This window comes from Numida meleagris, chromosome 8 (genome assembly GCF_002078875.1).
Source record: "Numida meleagris isolate 19003 breed g44 Domestic line chromosome 8, NumMel1.0, whole genome shotgun sequence".
NCBI lineage: Eukaryota > Metazoa > Chordata > Aves > Galliformes > Numididae > Numida > Numida meleagris.
In genome coordinates this window covers 53,681-71,472 of record NC_034416.1, presented here as the reverse complement: position 1 = coordinate 71,472, position 17,792 = coordinate 53,681, and the positions used below count along the sequence as shown (strand labels likewise).

Genomic DNA, 17,792 nt, shown 5'->3' with positions numbered 1-17,792 from the left:
ATGACCTCAAATTTCTGTGTCTGTATTACAGTAGTGAACTTGTAGGAGTTTCTTGATTCTGTGTTGCTTTGCTCTATATGCTTTCCCTTAGCAAGTTATTCTGAGACAGAATAGCTCTTCATTATGTGTGAAATAGACTTAAACTGGCAAGGAATCAGCAAAGCAGAGGCAGATGTTCCTGTGGTTTACCGTTGTATCTTTTGCTTTTGTTGAACTGTCACGTTTATTGTTGATTTGCTTACCTTAATTCACTAACAAAAGAAAATAGTAGCTCTGCATTCAATTATGATCCCAGAAAAAAGAAACAAAATCGTAATCTCTGTGCAAACTGCTTTATTGTGAAACAAAGTCACACCAACAGCTCACAAAAAAAAAAATTACGAAACAGTAATTTTTGGCTTCTCTCTTTTTCTTTTTTTTTCTTCTTTCTTTTCCCTTATTATTGCAGCAAATAAAGAGGTATGGCAATTCAAAATTCCTCAGACATTTTACTGCTTCTGGCAGCCCTTGCTGACGAGCATCCTTTCCCGAAGTTTTACACAAACCCTAATAGACAAAATGTTTATGAAGTTGAAGGAGTGTTCTGACTCTTCAGAACTCCAGTCTCAATTCCTGATCAACTGGATTTCTGAGATGCTGACTAGCATTGCTAGAGTTAACAGTGGTGAGTATGTCTGGAATTTCAAAACAAAGTAGGCATCTCTTCTGTACCATTGCAGGAATAAGGAGAGCGATATGGGTCCTTTAGATTGTAAGCGTAATAACATAATTGTTACATTTTTTCATATTAACCAAGAGCTTTCATCACTGAATTTCTTATATATTTTTTTTTAACCTGCAGCATATGTCTGTCATGTGTTTCTTAGCAATAGTTTGAGACTATTATTTTTTTGGCAACATTACTGTGGCTTCCTCAGGACATGAAAATCCAGTCTCTTCTATGAAAGATCAGCCCAGTACTTTCAGGAATTGACAGTAAGAGATGACAAATAAACAGTACTGTACAGACACAGCTCTGTAGCTTCCTTGTATGTGATGGCATGCACATAACAAGCTTGGGAAACTCTTCCTCTCTGTTGTTGCCACACACTGTGAAGCTAATTTAGCTGCTAGTGTATTGGCAAGTCCCTTATAATGACCTTGACATACTTGGTCAGCGTATCTGTTCTTGGACTTTAATTAGAGTGCCAGCTTGTTTGAGGATAAGAGCTCCAGTAAAAAGGCAAAGTGATGACGTGTATGTTTTTATGAAGTTTGAGAGCCTTGTATTTCTTATCTTCTTTGAAGGGAAGAAAAGACGTCGCTGTAACAAACGAGCATACATGAAGGAATTGTTCCTTCAAAAAGTTCCTTTGCAGTGGGTAAGACTGACTGATAACTGCTTGGAAGCTCCCTGCTGGGCAACCCCCCACCTCCTTCAGCTGTAAGTTTGATTCTGTGATCTAGAAAAGGGACAGCAAACAGCACTTTGTAACAGCTTTGGCCAGATCTCCTGTGATATGCTGAATTATGGCTGTGTTCCTTTTCCTTCCTTTGCATCTAGTAGAAATTATGGCAGATGTGTATGAAACCCCACTTGTTGCTGCTCATCTCCACAGGAGATTCTACAAAGAGGTGGAGGAGAAGTTAAAAGAATTCTGCCTTCAAAATGAAAGTGAAAATTACCTTGGAAGATGATAAGCAAGTAGCCTAGTTAGAAGAAAAGTGGTAGCAGCAGAGAGGTGATTGCTTATGTGTTTGGTATTGGTTTTAGCACAGGTGGCAGCTTTTTCACATGAAAACAGCAAAGCAAAAATTCAGTTAGAAATATCTTAAGTCCTTAGTTTTAATCACAAAGAGGGTGTATTCCAGCATCCGCTGTGTAGGACTCGTCAGATTTACCTTCTAGTGGAGATAAGAATGAGCTGTCTTGTAGGAAGCTCACACTTAAAAGGCTGCTCCACTTGATAAACTTCTATCTGGTATCTCTTTTTGCTTTTAAGACTTTTACATTGCTCCTTTCCTTTCTAGGATCCTCACAAGCATGAGACCTCGTTTGCCACGTTCTTCACGAAAGAACCTTCTCTATCTCACATCCATTTACACGGAAGGAGGCAGCCCTTTGTCCACTCCAGGCCTCTCTTCAGACTGCAGTGAACAGCCAGTTTACACTATAGAGAGCCTACAGTGGAGGGCTAGGCTAGAAAATCAGGTTAAAAATGAAGGTCAGACTGTAGAGAAACAAGAAGATGTACAAGAGAGAGATGATGGTGTAGAAGAGGTAGAGGAGGAGGAAGAAGAGATAACTGAAACAAATTCTTTGGAAAGACTTGCTCATTCTAATAACATTGTGGCAATTGCTGAGAAAAAGGCAGAGTTGCAAGGGTCTGCCTGGCAGATTACTGCAGGTAAAACATGGTTTCGTAAGACTTAATATTACAAATCTGTTGTAACTGCATTATCCAGTAGTCTATTTTATGTCCAAGTACCATCTCTCCCTTAAAGCTCTTAAAATACAGTGTTTTTTTCCAAGAGCATGTTGTTACTGCTGAATGGCCAAGAAAGTAGAGGTATCTCTTAGAGTTCTGTTTGTCAGACAAAGGATATTTGAAAGCAATATTTGGCAGTCCTGGAAAGCACCAGTCATGTTTTGTAAGTTCCATGCTTCAAGTAAATTGCAGTCGTGACATGATGGCAAGCAAGAAATGCGAGCAAGGCAACAAGTCTGTAGAGTGAATATGTGGTTTATCCAGTGTTCTTTTAGCTTCAGCCTGCTAGCTATACTTTGCTTGAGATGGAGTATTCTATAGCTAAGAAAATTTTTGTATGAGTAGTTTATGGAGGGCCTTTCTTCTGGAGACAGAAAAAGGACGTTGGTGTAGAGGAGTTGGAGGTGAAGTGGTGTTTCAAGGAAGAAGAAGGAAAGTGTAGCCTTTGGAAGACGATGAATGTTTGGACCACACTCAGGAAAGATTTCTCAAGTTAAAAAAGAAAAGGGGAGGTGGGGTAGTATACAATCAAAGAATGTCTTGGGTTGGAAGGAACCTTAAAGATGATCTAGTTCCAACCCCCCTTCTGTGGGCAGGGCTGCTGCCCACAAGATCAGATCTGCCTGAGCAGTTCAGCTTAGTTATGCTGATGTGAACAACTTGTTAGAGGTGGATGTTTTGAGAACAGAACCGAAATGGTCTTCTGTTTCAGTGGCTGGTTCAGAGCAAGAAAAACTTCTGCTGAAAAAGTGCACATTTTGTCCTGAACCACATGATTTTCATGAAGATTATGATGATGTAGTTGGCTGTGGGTAAAATGAATTTCTGTTTGAATGACAACAAGAATGTGTAGTTACTATCCAAACAATTGGAGAACTGATACTGTGACAGCTCATGGTATACCAGTTATTTACTAGGTTGCTCCCCTAGAGAGGGCTCACCCTGTTCATTGTGTATGATTCCGATTTGCCTTACAGTTGAATTGGATGTTATCCAATTCAAATGCTACTTCTGCACCTTTATTAGTTTTGAAATTACAGCATCTGGAAATTACCATTATGTGTCAAGAGTTTTTGTTAACTAAATGACCAAGAAGGGCGTAGAAGTTAAAATGAATAAATCTGCCAGTTCTTCAGGGCAACGTCTGGGTTTATGAACAGATACCAGTTAACTAAAACTAGGAATTTTCAGTCAGAGAGGCAGAAGTGGCCAAGTTTACAATATTACCAGGGATCTCAAATAATCTGTGTAATTGTTGCTGGCTATCTTTGAAGTGTCTTGTTTTTTTGAAGTCTTCTGTCTGCTGATCTTTATTGCACTGCCAGTAAGCATTCTAGAGATAAGCATTCTGATGCAAGGAAAGCAAGTGGGGGTGCAAGAAATCTTATTGTCAAAACAGAGATGTGTAATTTAGAAGGGGATTTTCCTATTGTGAAATGCCTTTTAACTTTTTGCACCATTATGTAAATAATGTATGAGGGAACGGGGTCACTGATGTTATCAGTTGTAATATATGGTTTCCCATTGTACAGCTTCTGGCCTCCATTAGAAGCCAAATTTAAAAATTGTGGAGTTAGGGAAAACAGCAGTGTTTGTAAAGACAAGTAGCAGAATTTCAAGGATATTGTCATGTTGCGTTTCTTTGCCACCTCATCCCAGCCCACCTGCTTGCCCAGAATTGCAGTATTGGTTAATCAGGCTTCCCCAGCCTTCTACTTTTGTGGCTTCCGTTCCTCTTCAGTCAATACTGTTGCTGTGTAGCTGCTAATCTCAGCAATGAGGTGCTGATGCTCAGTCACACTGGAGGAATGAGCTACTCTATGCTAAAGGTCCTGTTTTGTCTCTTCATATGTGTTCAAATATCTCTTTCCATTTACAGGTATATGCAGAGTAAGTATTTTTATTAGCCTTCGTGAATTTTAAGTTGGCATGTGGAAATCAGTATGTCAGTTTCAAACAAAAGTATCCTTAAATGAGAGAAGCACATATTACGGATTGCTCTAGAATAGTCTGAGATTTCTTTGGTGGACATTGCCTCACAGTTGTTTGGATAAGAAGTGCTGCATAGATTGTGTGATATTACCCGACTCCAGATGCGTTCCTACCATCTTATATGCTATAGTGACTTTCTTTGAAAGAGGTAATAAGCTTATAAAGGAATTTATTTAAAACTGTAGTTCAGAATTACTATTTTTCTGAGTACCTGAGGTTACTCATTTTTGCTGAGTTGTATGAGGCACTGTTTTTTGATGTGAGGAGAGTCTTGCTTTTTGAAAGTCTGTCTGGTTAGCTTTGACTACTTCTTTATGTACTGTGTTTTTACTCAGATGAAGTGCAATGGAAAGACTTTCCTCTTGGGAAACTCCCAGGTCAGACTGATGACCCTGATGGTCTCATGTTGGATAATTATTCCATGATGTCTCTGCTTGATCAGCCAGTGAGAGATGAGTGGAAGTCTTCCACTACAAAGTGAGTAATGGTGTGGGCAGAACTCTGTCCCTAAACTATGAAATAATATGTATTTATCTATGCCTTGTACTATGATGTGTAAAAATCAGGACTAGTTTTCAGACTGTTACTTCTGTAGTAGTTTGACAAATATTTATCAGTATTTCTGGTATCTACTACTGCTCTTCTCTTGTGCATTTTTCAAGTAGTGTGTGCGTGTGGGAGGACCTTTGTAGTGCTGATGTTATAGTATAGTAGTCTACTTTTCATACTGTGATGACAACTTTTACCGTTGTCTGATGTTGTTGCTAAGATGCAGTCTGCTGTTCCTTAGAGTGACTAACCTGCAAGTATGGAGTTTTTAAAACAAACTGCTAAGAGCTGGTGCATTCTGCCTGGTGATACAATGGGATGAATAACTTGAATAGGAGGAACTGTAGCCTTGTGATTAAAGCATCCCAGACTAGAAGCCTCCATGCATTTTTAGTGATCGTGAAGAAGTCATGTAGCCTCCCCCAGTCTGAGTCTTCTTAGACTAGCTGGACTTTTATAGGAAGGGAGAGTCATTCTAAAATATGCTGTGGTCTGCTGAAGAACTTTGAGATGCACTAGTGGGAAAGCCTGAAGATGAGAGAAAAGTACCCACTGGAAGTGATTGGCAGCAAATTACTTTCATAACCCAAAGAAAGAATTGGCTGTTTATACTTTGTGTGGTGAACGTGCTTGTCATTTGGCATCAGTGATTACAAACCTGTCTCTCTTCTGTGTGCTTGAAGTGAATACTGAAGTACGCTGTCCTATGCTTGTAAGGCTTTTATTATTTTATTGTAAAGTAATATTTTATAAAAATATTTTATAACCATCCTATGGTTAATCCACAATGATAGAAACTTTCCTTACTCTCCTCCACTGGAGTAAGAAACTCTTCTGTTTGGTTGTATGGCATAGGCCTGACAGCGGGCTTGATTTGTTTGTGCTAGGACACAAGGAGACCAACCTTAACTGTGACAACTCAACAGTATCATAGGAAGTTACTTCATGAAACTCTGTCAGTCATCCTTTCAATCTGAAAGAATATACCCCGCACATACCTCTCCATTTAGCTCCTCCATCTTTTTATGTTATCAAATCTGAGAGTTGCTGGTTATAATTCCTGCTTTAAATATCATCTTCTGGAAGTGTCATTCTGTTTTGCAGTCCTGGAGACTTTGGCACTAGCTGAAAGTTAAATACAATGGAATCAGTGGCAATCAAAACTGTGATTTCCATCTTAGCTTTTGATGAAGCCAGCGTATGTTATCATTTTCACTGCTCCTTCTTTCTAGAAGAAACCATTGCCTGGATTAGAGATATTACTGCTTAGTGGTTTGGAAATTAACACAGCCTCAGCAGACTTGAAAACTCAGTTTCTATTAATGAGACTCAGATCCTCAGCCACAGTATGTTAGCATTGCCCAGTGACCTTATCAGAGCTACAGCTAGTAATCTGACTTGCAGATCTCTCCTCGCTAAAGAAACACAGGTTGTCATGGAAATAATGGTAGTATTCTGTAAGGCTTTAGTTAGATCATCTGTGTTACTAAGTGATGCACGTCCAGTTAAACAATTTCACTGAAGATGTTTTAATAGGGTAATTATTTCACTCTTAGAAGTCATAGGATCTTGGATACTGTTAGTGGTCAAATCAGTTTAATCACATACACTATAGCGGATAGGACAGTGAAGCTGGTGAGGGTTCTGGTGCACTGGCCTTATGAGGAGCAGCTGAGGGAGGTGGGATTGTTTACTCTGGAGAAGAGGAGGCTCAGGGGAGACTTTATAGCTCTCTACAGCTCCCTGAAGGGAGGTTGTAGCGTGGTGGGGGTTGGCCTCTTCTCCCATATAACTAGTGACAGGATGAGAGGGAATGGCCTCATGCTGCACCAGAGGAGATTTAGGATGGATGTTAAGAAATACTCCTTCTCTGAAAGAGTGGTCAGGCGCTGGAACATGGTGCCCAGGGAAGTGGTGGAGTCAGTGTCCCTGGAGGTGTTCAAGAAACATTTAGATGTTGTACTGAGGGACATGGCTTACTGAGAAATATTGGTGACAGGTGGATGGTTGGACTGGATGATCCTAGAGGTCTTTTCCAACCTTGGTGATTTTATAATTCTATGATTCTAGAGTTAATAGAAATAAAAAATTACCTAATGATTTCAGTTTCTGCTCTACAAGGAAAGGAATTCTTGTGTGTGTAATCTTTATATCATATCACTAATGTAGGTGTTAATGAGATATAACATGAATGTACTAAAGGCTGTACTAAAGTAAAGTAAATAGCATGTGTTGCTCAGTTTGTTAATTAAAAAAAAAAACACTAGAATTACTAATATTTGAGTATTTTCAACGTTGCATTGAATGTGAAGTAAATCCTTGCTATTGTCAGTTCCTAACCACTGGAAAGCAGAAGTATGAAGTGAGAACGATGAGCTGGAGTGCACTGGAACCTGCTGAAGCTCCAATGCTAGGTTCCTTTCTCCTTCTTATTAGACTTTTACACTTGGAGCTGCTTTAGTGTTGCTCAGTTGTTGTAGTGAATCACGTGAAGCAGTTGAAGTGCTGGCAGTTTTACAGTACTCACAAGCAGTAGCTGAGTGTTATGATTAAATAGTGACTTCATTAAATTTTCAGTCAGTCCCTGATGAAGCACGAGATTTTTGTGACTTTAGAATAAATATGATTTAATAATTTGAATTGGGAGGGCATTCAGTGGTAATAAGAAAAAAGAGACTTTGAGGGATAAAACTTGTTGGATTTTGTATATCCATTAAATGTGCAAAGTGAGGAATATCATTCTGGATTTCCAAAACTTGTTTTGCTTACTGTGCTCAGGAACAAAGCATTGCTGTGTTGTTAACATGAAACCTGGACCCACGGTGCTGGGAGTTTTAATGTTTGTAAATATGCCTTGAGATTCTTGCTTTGTTAAAGGACCAAAAAAAAAAAAAACCCACAGCAGACAGGACACACACTCATCTGTCAACAAATGTATCTAAACAGTTTAGCTCAGCAAGTTTCTGATTCACAAATTCCTGGTTTGTGGGAGGGTAATAGGAGGAAGAGTGTTCTTCTGTGCTTGAATGCATACTTACATGCTTTTGTCTACAGTTGGAGATAGGCAATTTAAATCTTTCATCTTAGGTAGTGCAAACACTTTTACATACCGGAACTGATGTGCAATTAAATATGTGAACCTAACAGCAAGAGGCACTCTGTAAGATCTCATAGGGGTGCATTCAGTCTCCCTTCTTCCTGAATGTTAGTAATCTAGGAAATATGCATAACTGTTATTTTAAAACACCTCTTTCTCATAACTAATTTGTCAGGGATGTTTTCCTGGCTACGCACTATAAAAAAGATTGGAAGGTCAGATTTTCACTTCGTTATAAACAACCTACAGCATGCAGGCTTAAAAAAAAAAAAAGTATAGTTGTGGAGTTGCTCTAGCTTAAAAATGATAAAAATATTCAAACTGATAATTAGATACTGAAACAGATTCTTATACTTAGAAATAAAGAAAATGGTTAATTTGTAAGCTGTTCTTGAAATCTACTGTTTAATGATTTTTCAGAGAAGGTGAGTCATTGCGTATCCATATTTTTGGTAATATTCCCTAGGTTTTACTTTCTAGGACTTACAATTCCATTGCTTGCAACAAATTGCAAGGGCTCCTTGCTTCCTGGGAGATGAAAGGAAGCAGCATGTTGTATAGAACAAATATAGGTCTGTACACTTAAGAGCAAAGAATGTTGCTATAGGAGAGAAAGAACTGTTAGCCTTTTGATGGTTTCCAAGAGGTTCTTGTGCTTAGATGAAGTATATGAATTTCAGCTTGGCCTTGGCCTTTACCTTGACTTGGAGAATACTCTTCCAGTAGCCAGAACAGAAATGCTTCCAAGGCACGTAACTCTTCTGTTCCTGGAAGAGGCAAATTCTTGTTCACGTGTGCCAAAGCACTCCTTTTGGGATCTAAAAATGGACAGCTGGAAGGACACGTCCTGTTTTGTTGCGATGTTTTTTTTTTCCAGTTTCTTGGTCCTTATCTTATAGATAATGCTTAATTATTTGGTGCATATATGGAGAAACAGGTGGTGACTTCAAGGAATTTGTGACAGAGTCATTGGTGTAGTTTGATTGCATATATTTTTATGATTAGGAGGTCACACCATTTCATTTTATAACGCAAAGTAGTGGATTGCCCTGGAGAGCATGAGACCTTCCTGTCCAGCTAACAAGGATGGAATTACTGTGGTGATGCTTTGCTAAGAGGCTTTTGCTGATGTTGCCATGGAACTAGCCACTGGTGAAACTGATTACACAAGCTGTTTTATAAACCTTACTTTAAAAAAACAAACAAACAAAAAAACAAGCCTGAGCCACCACTAAACATCTTGCAATAGAAAGTGAGGGTGTTGTTCACTTTTTACGTATGGTATTCTGTTCTCCATGCATCCCATAATGAGTAAAATAGGGAGAGGGAAAGTTACATGCAGAATGCAGCAGACTTCCTGAAGAAATGATGTGAGAGCTGATTTGTGCTGCAGTGCAGTGCTTTGTGATTATGTTACAGAAGCAGAATGAGCCCCCACTAATTGCTGCACTGCAGACTTGCGCAAAGTATGTTGCCTGGCCCATGTAGCATAAAATTACTTGTTCTTTTTGAACTCTTACTGTAGAGAAACATAAAGCAACTTATAAAACAAATATATAAGGAATTATCTTGCTAACCCAAGAGTTCTACTGGTAGCAGCTAAGACAAGCAAATCAAAAATATGCTCTGAAAGTATTAACCTGGACACTTAAAATAGTAAAAATCATACCGTTTTCTTCTTGCTGTGGGCTCTTTTTATATTGTATTGAAAATAGTCTTCTGCATAGATTACTAGATGCTTTTTCTTTGTATTTAAATATGAAACAAATTTGGTGATGAAATGGCTGTAGAGGAAAAGAACTTCATTGCTGAAATTTAAGAAGGAACATTTAGCTAAGGGCATGTAATTAATCCTGTTCTGTAATAAGCAATATCTTAAATGTTACTGCATGTGATTTTTCCCTTCCCTTAAGACCAAGCAATTGGATGACAGTAATCAGTGTGAATAAATGTACTTTGATGCAGTGCTGAGCACAATTTAAGCTGCTCATAAGCATGGGCTGACTCTCAGCTGAAACAAGATCACTAATGGTAGTTATTCACTGAACTTCGCAGTAGAACAACAACTTTACAGTAGAACTCCCCAGTGGAAGAAGGAGAAGCCTCGATTTGTTCATTTAAAGATTTCCTTTAAAAACAGTACAAATAGTAGAATGGCATTAGAGATATGTAGTGACCTGGTTTAGCATACTGTTTTTTTTTCCCTAGAAATTCAATCTCAGCACAGTAATAGGGTAAGTCCTTTGAAAAGCCTGGAATGAATTTGAATTAGAGTCCTCTAAGAGCAGAAGAGAGCATATGAAGATGACATTTCCTGTCCTTAAGAAGTGAATGCTAGGTGTAGCTGCCAGCAAATTGTTTGAACTGGATCACTCTGAATTTTAAGGGTAGTTAACACTGAAATGATTTATCTAGAGAGCTTCTGGGATCTCCATCTTTGGAGATATTCAGAACCCACTTGGATGTTGTCCTGGGGCAGTCTGTTGTAGATGACCCAATCAAGAGGGATTAGAGAGTCTTGAGAGGTTCCTTTTGACCTCAGTGATTCTATGAGAAGATCTGTGCTCGCTTCTCTTCCTGCTTTCTCAGTGAAAAGTGATAACGGGAATGAACTGCTAAAACAGTTTCAGTAATAACATATGAACTGAGAAATGCCCTCTGTGTTCAACCATTTTTGTCCAAAAAGAAGTTTGAGGCATTTGTATGGACAGTTAACGCCATCTTTCAGAATGTTGTTAGTACCGCTTTTCAGTAGTATATTTGGAGACATACAAATTAACCATGAAGGGCATGGGATTAGGAAAAAAACCCAACTTTTTAGTACATACATCTTATTGTTTCTCACTGGTTTTGTGCTGTTTTCTGAATCATCTAGTTCTGTCTGCTTGGAGAGCAAGCATGGAAGCGTTTAAGTTGTGGGGTTCATTATTTTCAATAAGTGGTAGAGTTCACATGATTTATCAAGTATCATGCTGTCCTTTCCCTTCCTTGGCTGAGGTTTTTCCTACACCTGCCAGCAGACAATTTCAGCAAGTGGATCAAAAGCAGAAATGCTCTGTCAAAGGAGAATTCTGTCTCTGATATTGGCTGATCAGACTGCAACTGTCTAGATCTAGTGCTTTGAAAATATCTGTAAGATGCTGGGAAAAAATGTCTGCAACATACACAACGGGACGCATGCTTTCTGAAAGTCAGGGCCACCTTTACCTTTCTCTTTGGCTCCACAAACTTGCAGCAAATCAAGGTAATGAAGTGCATTCGGGGTTTCCTGGAGAATTTGAAAAAAAGGGCTTTGGACAAACCATGTAGCAGAAGCACAACTTTCTTCTGCAGCCCTAACTCACCAGGTCCACTGATGGAAATAGAGCATCTTGGTAATCTTATCATGTGTTTAACCTATGTTACTCAACATCTACTTGAATTCTGCTTGCCCTTGTTTGAGGTTTGTACTTTTTACTATATCATTCCTATGAATCTACAAAAATAGACTTCAGCTGGTGTCATCTGAAATCTGGGAATAAAACTCTCTAACTCCAGTGTGATGTTAGAAAGCAACATTTCTTTATTCCTCACCATAGGTACCGGGCAACTTGTCAAGCAGGCACACCATCTCGGAGTTCAGGTTCTACATTTGAATAGCTCAGACATGCATATGCAGTATATTAGCATACATATTCATTCTGTTTCAAGGTCTCATAGATAAGTGCTAACGTCCCTTTGGGCATGCTTAGTGGTGTCTAGGGTGGTCAAGTGCTCACCTACTTCTTCCCCTTTTTTCACCATCAGCTTCATCACTGAAGCCTTTAATCTACTTCCATCCACTTTTCCCCAGTTTGGAAGATTTCCGTTGCTTATTAGTGAGCCACATTTTAAAAACAATGTATGTGGAACCCAAGGAAAACGTCCTTGCATGTTTAGAGGGAAAAGATAAAAGTGTTCTATTGTGACTCCAGTACTTCTCATGAGGAAAAATCATTGAGGCAGAAGATAAAAGTATTCTGTTATGTCCCCAGTGCAAAATTATTGGGGAAGAACAGTACTGTTCACCCACTAAAGCTGAAATGGAAAGTTTTAGAACTATGACTTACTAGTTTAGCAAAACTATCACTTATTAGTTTAGCAAAAGGAATCCATATGTTGGTTCTTAAACTAATGTACTAATCCCTACTGCTGAACAAAACAAGTTATATCACTAGCAACGTCCCTTCCCTTTTAAAGATGAACCGAATATTGAGAGAGAGTCAGAAGCCCTTCTCAACTCTTGCATTTCAATTCTGCTTTTGTTGTTGTTCTGGAGCTTCGGAAAATATAAGAAAGTGCCTTCCTTGAGATTAAAGCAACAGCCTAGGCATCCACAAAGTTTTTTCTCAAGGTTGTCAGATATGTCATGATTTGTTCTTACCCTGCTCCTCTTTGCTTGTTCTTTATTGCAGTTTGGCCTCTGGTAGACTTGTGTAGTTTCTCTGGTTTGCTGTCAGATTTTCTCAAAGACTGATACAAGCTGCAGCTTGTTAAGTCCCTTGTAGTTTGTTTAGATAATGGGCAGAGTTTGTGTCTTCGTATTGAACGGATAAGGGAATTTTTGTCAGACTTTGTATTTGAATAGATAAGGAAGGTTCCAGGAGTCTTTGTATGGAATATGTATGTACCTCTGGGAAGGCCTCTTAGTGTAGATGAACTGAAGACTTTTTTTGTGCAAGGTGTGCATGATAGGAGGAGAGTATCCCCCATGCATCCAGCGCTGATATTAAAGAATGCTTAATTTCTGACACTCCATCTTGAGTCTTAGAGAGTTTGTTGATTGATCACTTTACAGCAACAAGACAAGCTTGCTGTTTCCAAAACAGAATAGCTTGAATCTCAAAAAAAGCAGAATAACTCTCAGTCCATCTCAGTCCAGCCAAACCCAGTGAATTTTGAGGCTGTATTTCATTATTACATCTGTCTTTGCAGATATACCATTTGAAAAAAAAATCAAGTGCTACTTGACAAAGCATGGGCTAGTACTTTGTCAAGCACTGATTATGGAAAAAGCACTTCCTCCCTTGAATCTCAAGAAATAAAGTTCTGTTGCCCTGTTTGGCAATAGCCTAGTTTCATCACTCCTGAAAAGCAGTTGCTCTGCTGTGATGAGCTTGTTCTTGGTGACTTTCATGCAGTACATTTAGAGGCAGAGAATCATGTCAGTGTTTGTCCCGAGTCTCTGTCCTAGGAATGACATGGGTGAAGTCATGAGTAATGAGGAGTAGGAGTCACAAGGGAGGAAAAACTATCGCATTAGCAGGCTGATTCCTGGATAGTTTGCAACAGCCAGACAACATCTGGTCATTACTACTGGGCGTGACATCTGTGATGCCTGTGCTCACTTTTTTACAAGGCCCTTGGCAGTGCTTCATTTGAAGGAGAAATTGTCTGTCTCTGTGGATCTCTGAGCAGTAGCCTCTGCTGTACTGCAGTTATTCTGGTACTGATCATTTGGAAAAGGCATCGAGATATTCATTATATAGCTTTAAATTGCTTTAGAAATAAAACTTTCCAAAAAGCTCAGTCTTGCTTGCAGAAATATGATGTATTTTTGTGATTTGACTTTGGTTTAACTTGAAACATAAGCTCCTGCAATGCTTCAATACTTTGGGAAAACTTGCAGTTTCTTCTTTCCTGGATGCAAAAGATTGTGTTCTTTCATGTTTTTTTCTGGTGTTCAGAGTTTGTGCTTAGGGTTACTGCAGCAGCCTCTGAACCTTTGAATAGCTGCTGTCATTCTCATGCAGATATACATACATACATACATATATCTTTTTTTTTTTTGTGGTAAGCTCTTGTGCCCTTTCTTTTCTCCAGGTGTCAGTTTCTACTTGACACTAGGGGCAAAGTGGCTGTCGGAAATGGCTTTGTTTCCTGAGAGTGGAAATTGCTGACATGCAATGGCTTCAGAGGTTGCATCGAGAGGTTTTTACTAACGTTTCAGAAATTGCATTAATCATTCAATGGTCATGGATAATGGCTGGCATTTTTTTTGTCCTAAAGATGGGATGTGTAAGCAGGTAGATGAAAGAGGGGTATTATGTGCTGAAGGGAAAAGATGAGTGGAAAGGGAATATATTCATATCCTGGAGGATGGCTAGGTTGTAGCTGGGGCGATGTGAGCTCTCCTTGGGCGTATATGAAAAACATGGAGAGGATGAGCGAATTTTCCCTTTTTTCTTCTTCCATGTCAGACATCAGGTTTGAGGTAGAACATTTAAAAAACATTTTATTGTTAAATTTTAGCTTTTACCTTTCCCATTCTCATAAAATAAACAAAAAATAATAAAGCAAACCTTTTATCTGAGCCATTTAACATTGAAGTCATGGTCTAAGTTGCTATGCGTTGTAAAGTTTTGGGTAGGGAATGGCTTAACTTTGTTCTTCAGCGGCTCTTAGAGTTTCGTGTTTAAGAATGCCTTGTGTCTGGGAATGCTGTGGAATAATAATTGTTCCTTTGTGTGCTGGTGTTAGTGAGTCATTGGAGATCTGTGTGACTTGGTCCTAACTGGTAGCTTCTGCAAAAAAAAGGGATTTCATGCCTGTTTAAGAATGAGCCACCTTTTAAAACTGGAAATGACTTAGCATGCTGTGAGTGACACCAAACTATAACTTCGTCTAGACTCTGTAAGGGCTCTGGTTTCCATGACTTTTTTGTTAAGCTATTGGAATGGCTAATTTCTGTGAGGAAACATAAAAGCATTATAACATTTGTAGTTCATGACAGGCAGTTTTTATGTTGACTACTTGCGGTGTTAGCATGCTTTCTCCTGTCTTGCTGATATTCCTACCTGGCAAAGGACAGTTCAGATGAAAATTGTTGTGTCGTTATTTCTATAACAGTAGTTAGCAGGTGGCAGTCTTTCCTTTGGTTTGTGCTTCAGTACCTATGTTACTTTGGACTGTGCCTTCTCATGAATGAACTGCTTGAAAACTAAGGATGCTCCAGCAGGTAAACATTAAGAGCTAAAAATGAGAAGTGACATTTTGTAAGTTAAACATGCTCTCAAAATTACTTGGGTGATGTGAGTTCAGTGCTTATTTGGTTTATTTCTCTTCTTCTCACAGCTCTGCAGAATTGAATATTCCTGTGACAGGAGGATTATTATGGACCCAGAATGACTTCCATAAAATAAAAAGTGGCCTTCAACTTTTCTAAGACAGTAAATTACTCTGCAGCTTTCAGTATTGCACAAGATAAGTGACATAGAGGAACTTGTAATGGTGATAGGGAAGTAGCCACTCCAGGACTTTTTTTTTTCCGTGAGGATTTATTACTTTTTACCGTATAAAATCACAATTTTGGAAACATGTTGTAAGTTCTATTTGTAGTAGCTATTGTCTGCTTGACCACTGTCAAGAGCTTTTAGCTCTAGCTGATATTTGTGAAATACAGTTAGAATACTTTGGAATCCCTTTGTGTAATTTTTTGTCATGGTTAATAAATATCACTAGTGGAAGGCAAACATTCTTTCTGGATGCTGTTTCTATTTTGGATATTCTGGAAAAGGTCCTCTGGTTCTCACTGGCCATACTACTGAGAGCCCTTCCCTTTCGGAGACACCAATATTGTCATTTATGAGTTTGGATTATTTAGCCAGCATGAGGTCATGCTACGATTTTCATCTAGCTAGGATTTCAAATGAAGGTAAGTTTTTTGATGTTATTTCCATTCACAGTTTCACTGAGTTTGACAAGTCTGTTGTCTTCGCTGCAAAGCTAGCATGATTAGCTAGACTAGCTAGTATGCAGAAATGGACTTGGTTGCTATTTTAGATGAGAACAAGCACTTGGACCTTTTCTTTTCCTAAGTTCAGTTTTCTTTACCTGTATTAAACATTCTTGTAACTTAGCAGCTTCTACAATTACCTGTCAACTACCTTAGGAGTTCAAGCATGTTAATTTCAAAACTTCTCTGTAATAATTTGTTGGATTGTATCTTCTAGGGGTTAAGACAGAGCTTTTCTCTGAGTCAGTCTAATAAACGGAATAACTAAGCGGAAATAGGAGAACGTCAGTGTAGCATTGTGAAATGGCATCTTTTTAATTCTGTATAGTTACTGTTCTCATTATGTGCTAATATAGTCATTAAATGCTATTTATGCTATTAAAAAGATATTAAAAAGAACATACCGATTTAGCAGTATGTTGGCCAGGATTAAATTACAAGTTTAGATCAGTATGTTACCTTGGACGCCTTGGGCTGGCTTTCAAGTAAAGGCTTACCTCAGTGTCCTTAATGTGTTTTTTTTTTTTATTATTCTCACTTTTTATCCATCTTATTCCAGTTACTGTCTCTACCACACAGTGAAAAATTATTTACGATGGAAGATATGTTGTTTAAGAACTGGTTCTTTACAGTGCAAAGAAACCCAAACTTCTTTCTGTTGTGGGGGATTTCTCATGTAAGCCCTTCCCTCATTGTAGTGTTTTTTGTTAATTTGCTCTTAGTTACTTGTGGAACCCAATAGTTCTGTAAGCTTACTTAGGAAATATTCAGTGAATACAAAGGGATTTTTTTATCTTTTATTACTGTATTCAGTAGAGTATTAAATTACTGTAGTTGGCTCTTCTGAAGTCTGTCAGTACATGTGTAACAGTTCAGAAAGAAAAGTGCTATGCTGGCAAATATTGTGCTATATGTGACCTTTTTCCCCCTTCGGTAAAAGTTTACTCTATTAAAATTATGTCCTAGTATGGTTTCTTTGCCAACTGTAGTCACTGCCTTGTGTGTCTGCCATCACCCTCCTTAGTGAATTATGGAATAAAAATCCTGGGCTTTGATCAAACTACAGAGTCAAATAAAATAGCTAAATCCAGTGCTGTGAATGATTTATAGAAGAACACAAAACTGCTACCTGGTTTAAAAAATTAAAAAATAAAAAAAAAAAATCAAGACTTAAGGAGAAGCTGTAGTAATTACATGAATTTTAAATGGTGTTACTGGTGGGAAAGTAGGGGAGCAGGTATGAAACTGGGGGGAAAAAAATGAAGTTGTGAGTGACTGGTGAAAATAAATGTGATGGCTTCAAATTTTAAAAAGCAACAAATAGTAAAACCTAGATAATTGCATGACGAAGTTAGGATGAATAGCGTATAATAAATGCATAGCTATTCTTAACATTTAAAGCCAGCCAGTTCAAATGACATAAAAAGCATTTAAGTTAATAGTTACTGATATTTTGTACTTGTTGAGGTCTGTTAATGCAAACATAACAGTTCAAAAAGGGAAGTGAGATGCTAACAAATACTATGCTGCATGCAACTCTTTTCCTCCTTTGAAAAAGGCTCTCTCAGTAAAATTTCAATGTGCTAATTAGTTTAATTACTAGAAACATGTTCTGAGAGGAGCTAAGAAAGGCAGTGTTGATGTATTGCTAAAGTACTTGATTTTTCTCTTTGCACTGGGCAGGACTGTTTGAGTCTGCCTTCTCCCCTCTGTAAATTAACCTTTCCAGACAGGTTTCTACTGTCTGAAATACCACCTCCAAGTGGAAGCTGTAGAAGGGAGTGGAGATGAAATTTTGGAGCTTTATGGAAAGTCGCAAGGATAAATGATGCAAATGGGAATCGCTGAGGAAGCTATGGCCTTGGGACAATCACTTTCACAGAATGCAACAGTGGAATCGTTAAGATAACTTATTCCTGGCTGTTTAAGTCTT

The 17,792-nt window shown here is 38.4% G+C and overlaps 1 protein-coding gene across 2 annotated transcripts in view; it reads left to right on the top strand.

Moving 5' to 3' along the window:
• LAS1L (LAS1 like, ribosome biogenesis factor) overlaps window positions 1-16,949 on the top strand; it is a 29,648-nt gene extending 12,699 nt beyond the window's left edge. Inside the window, exons 9-13 of one of the 2 annotated variants that reach the window (XM_021405724.1) lie at window positions 449-664; window positions 1,288-1,423; window positions 2,011-2,387; window positions 4,796-4,937; window positions 15,199-16,949. In XM_021405724.1, coding sequence (XP_021261399.1) covers window positions 449-664; window positions 1,288-1,423; window positions 2,011-2,387; window positions 4,796-4,937; window positions 15,199-15,289 — 962 coding nt within the window. In that variant the 3' untranslated portion in view covers window positions 15,290-16,949. The remainder of the gene's footprint in view (window positions 1-448; window positions 665-1,287; window positions 1,424-2,010; window positions 2,388-4,795; window positions 4,938-15,198) is intronic. The other variant, XM_021405725.1, reaches the window with a different exon arrangement.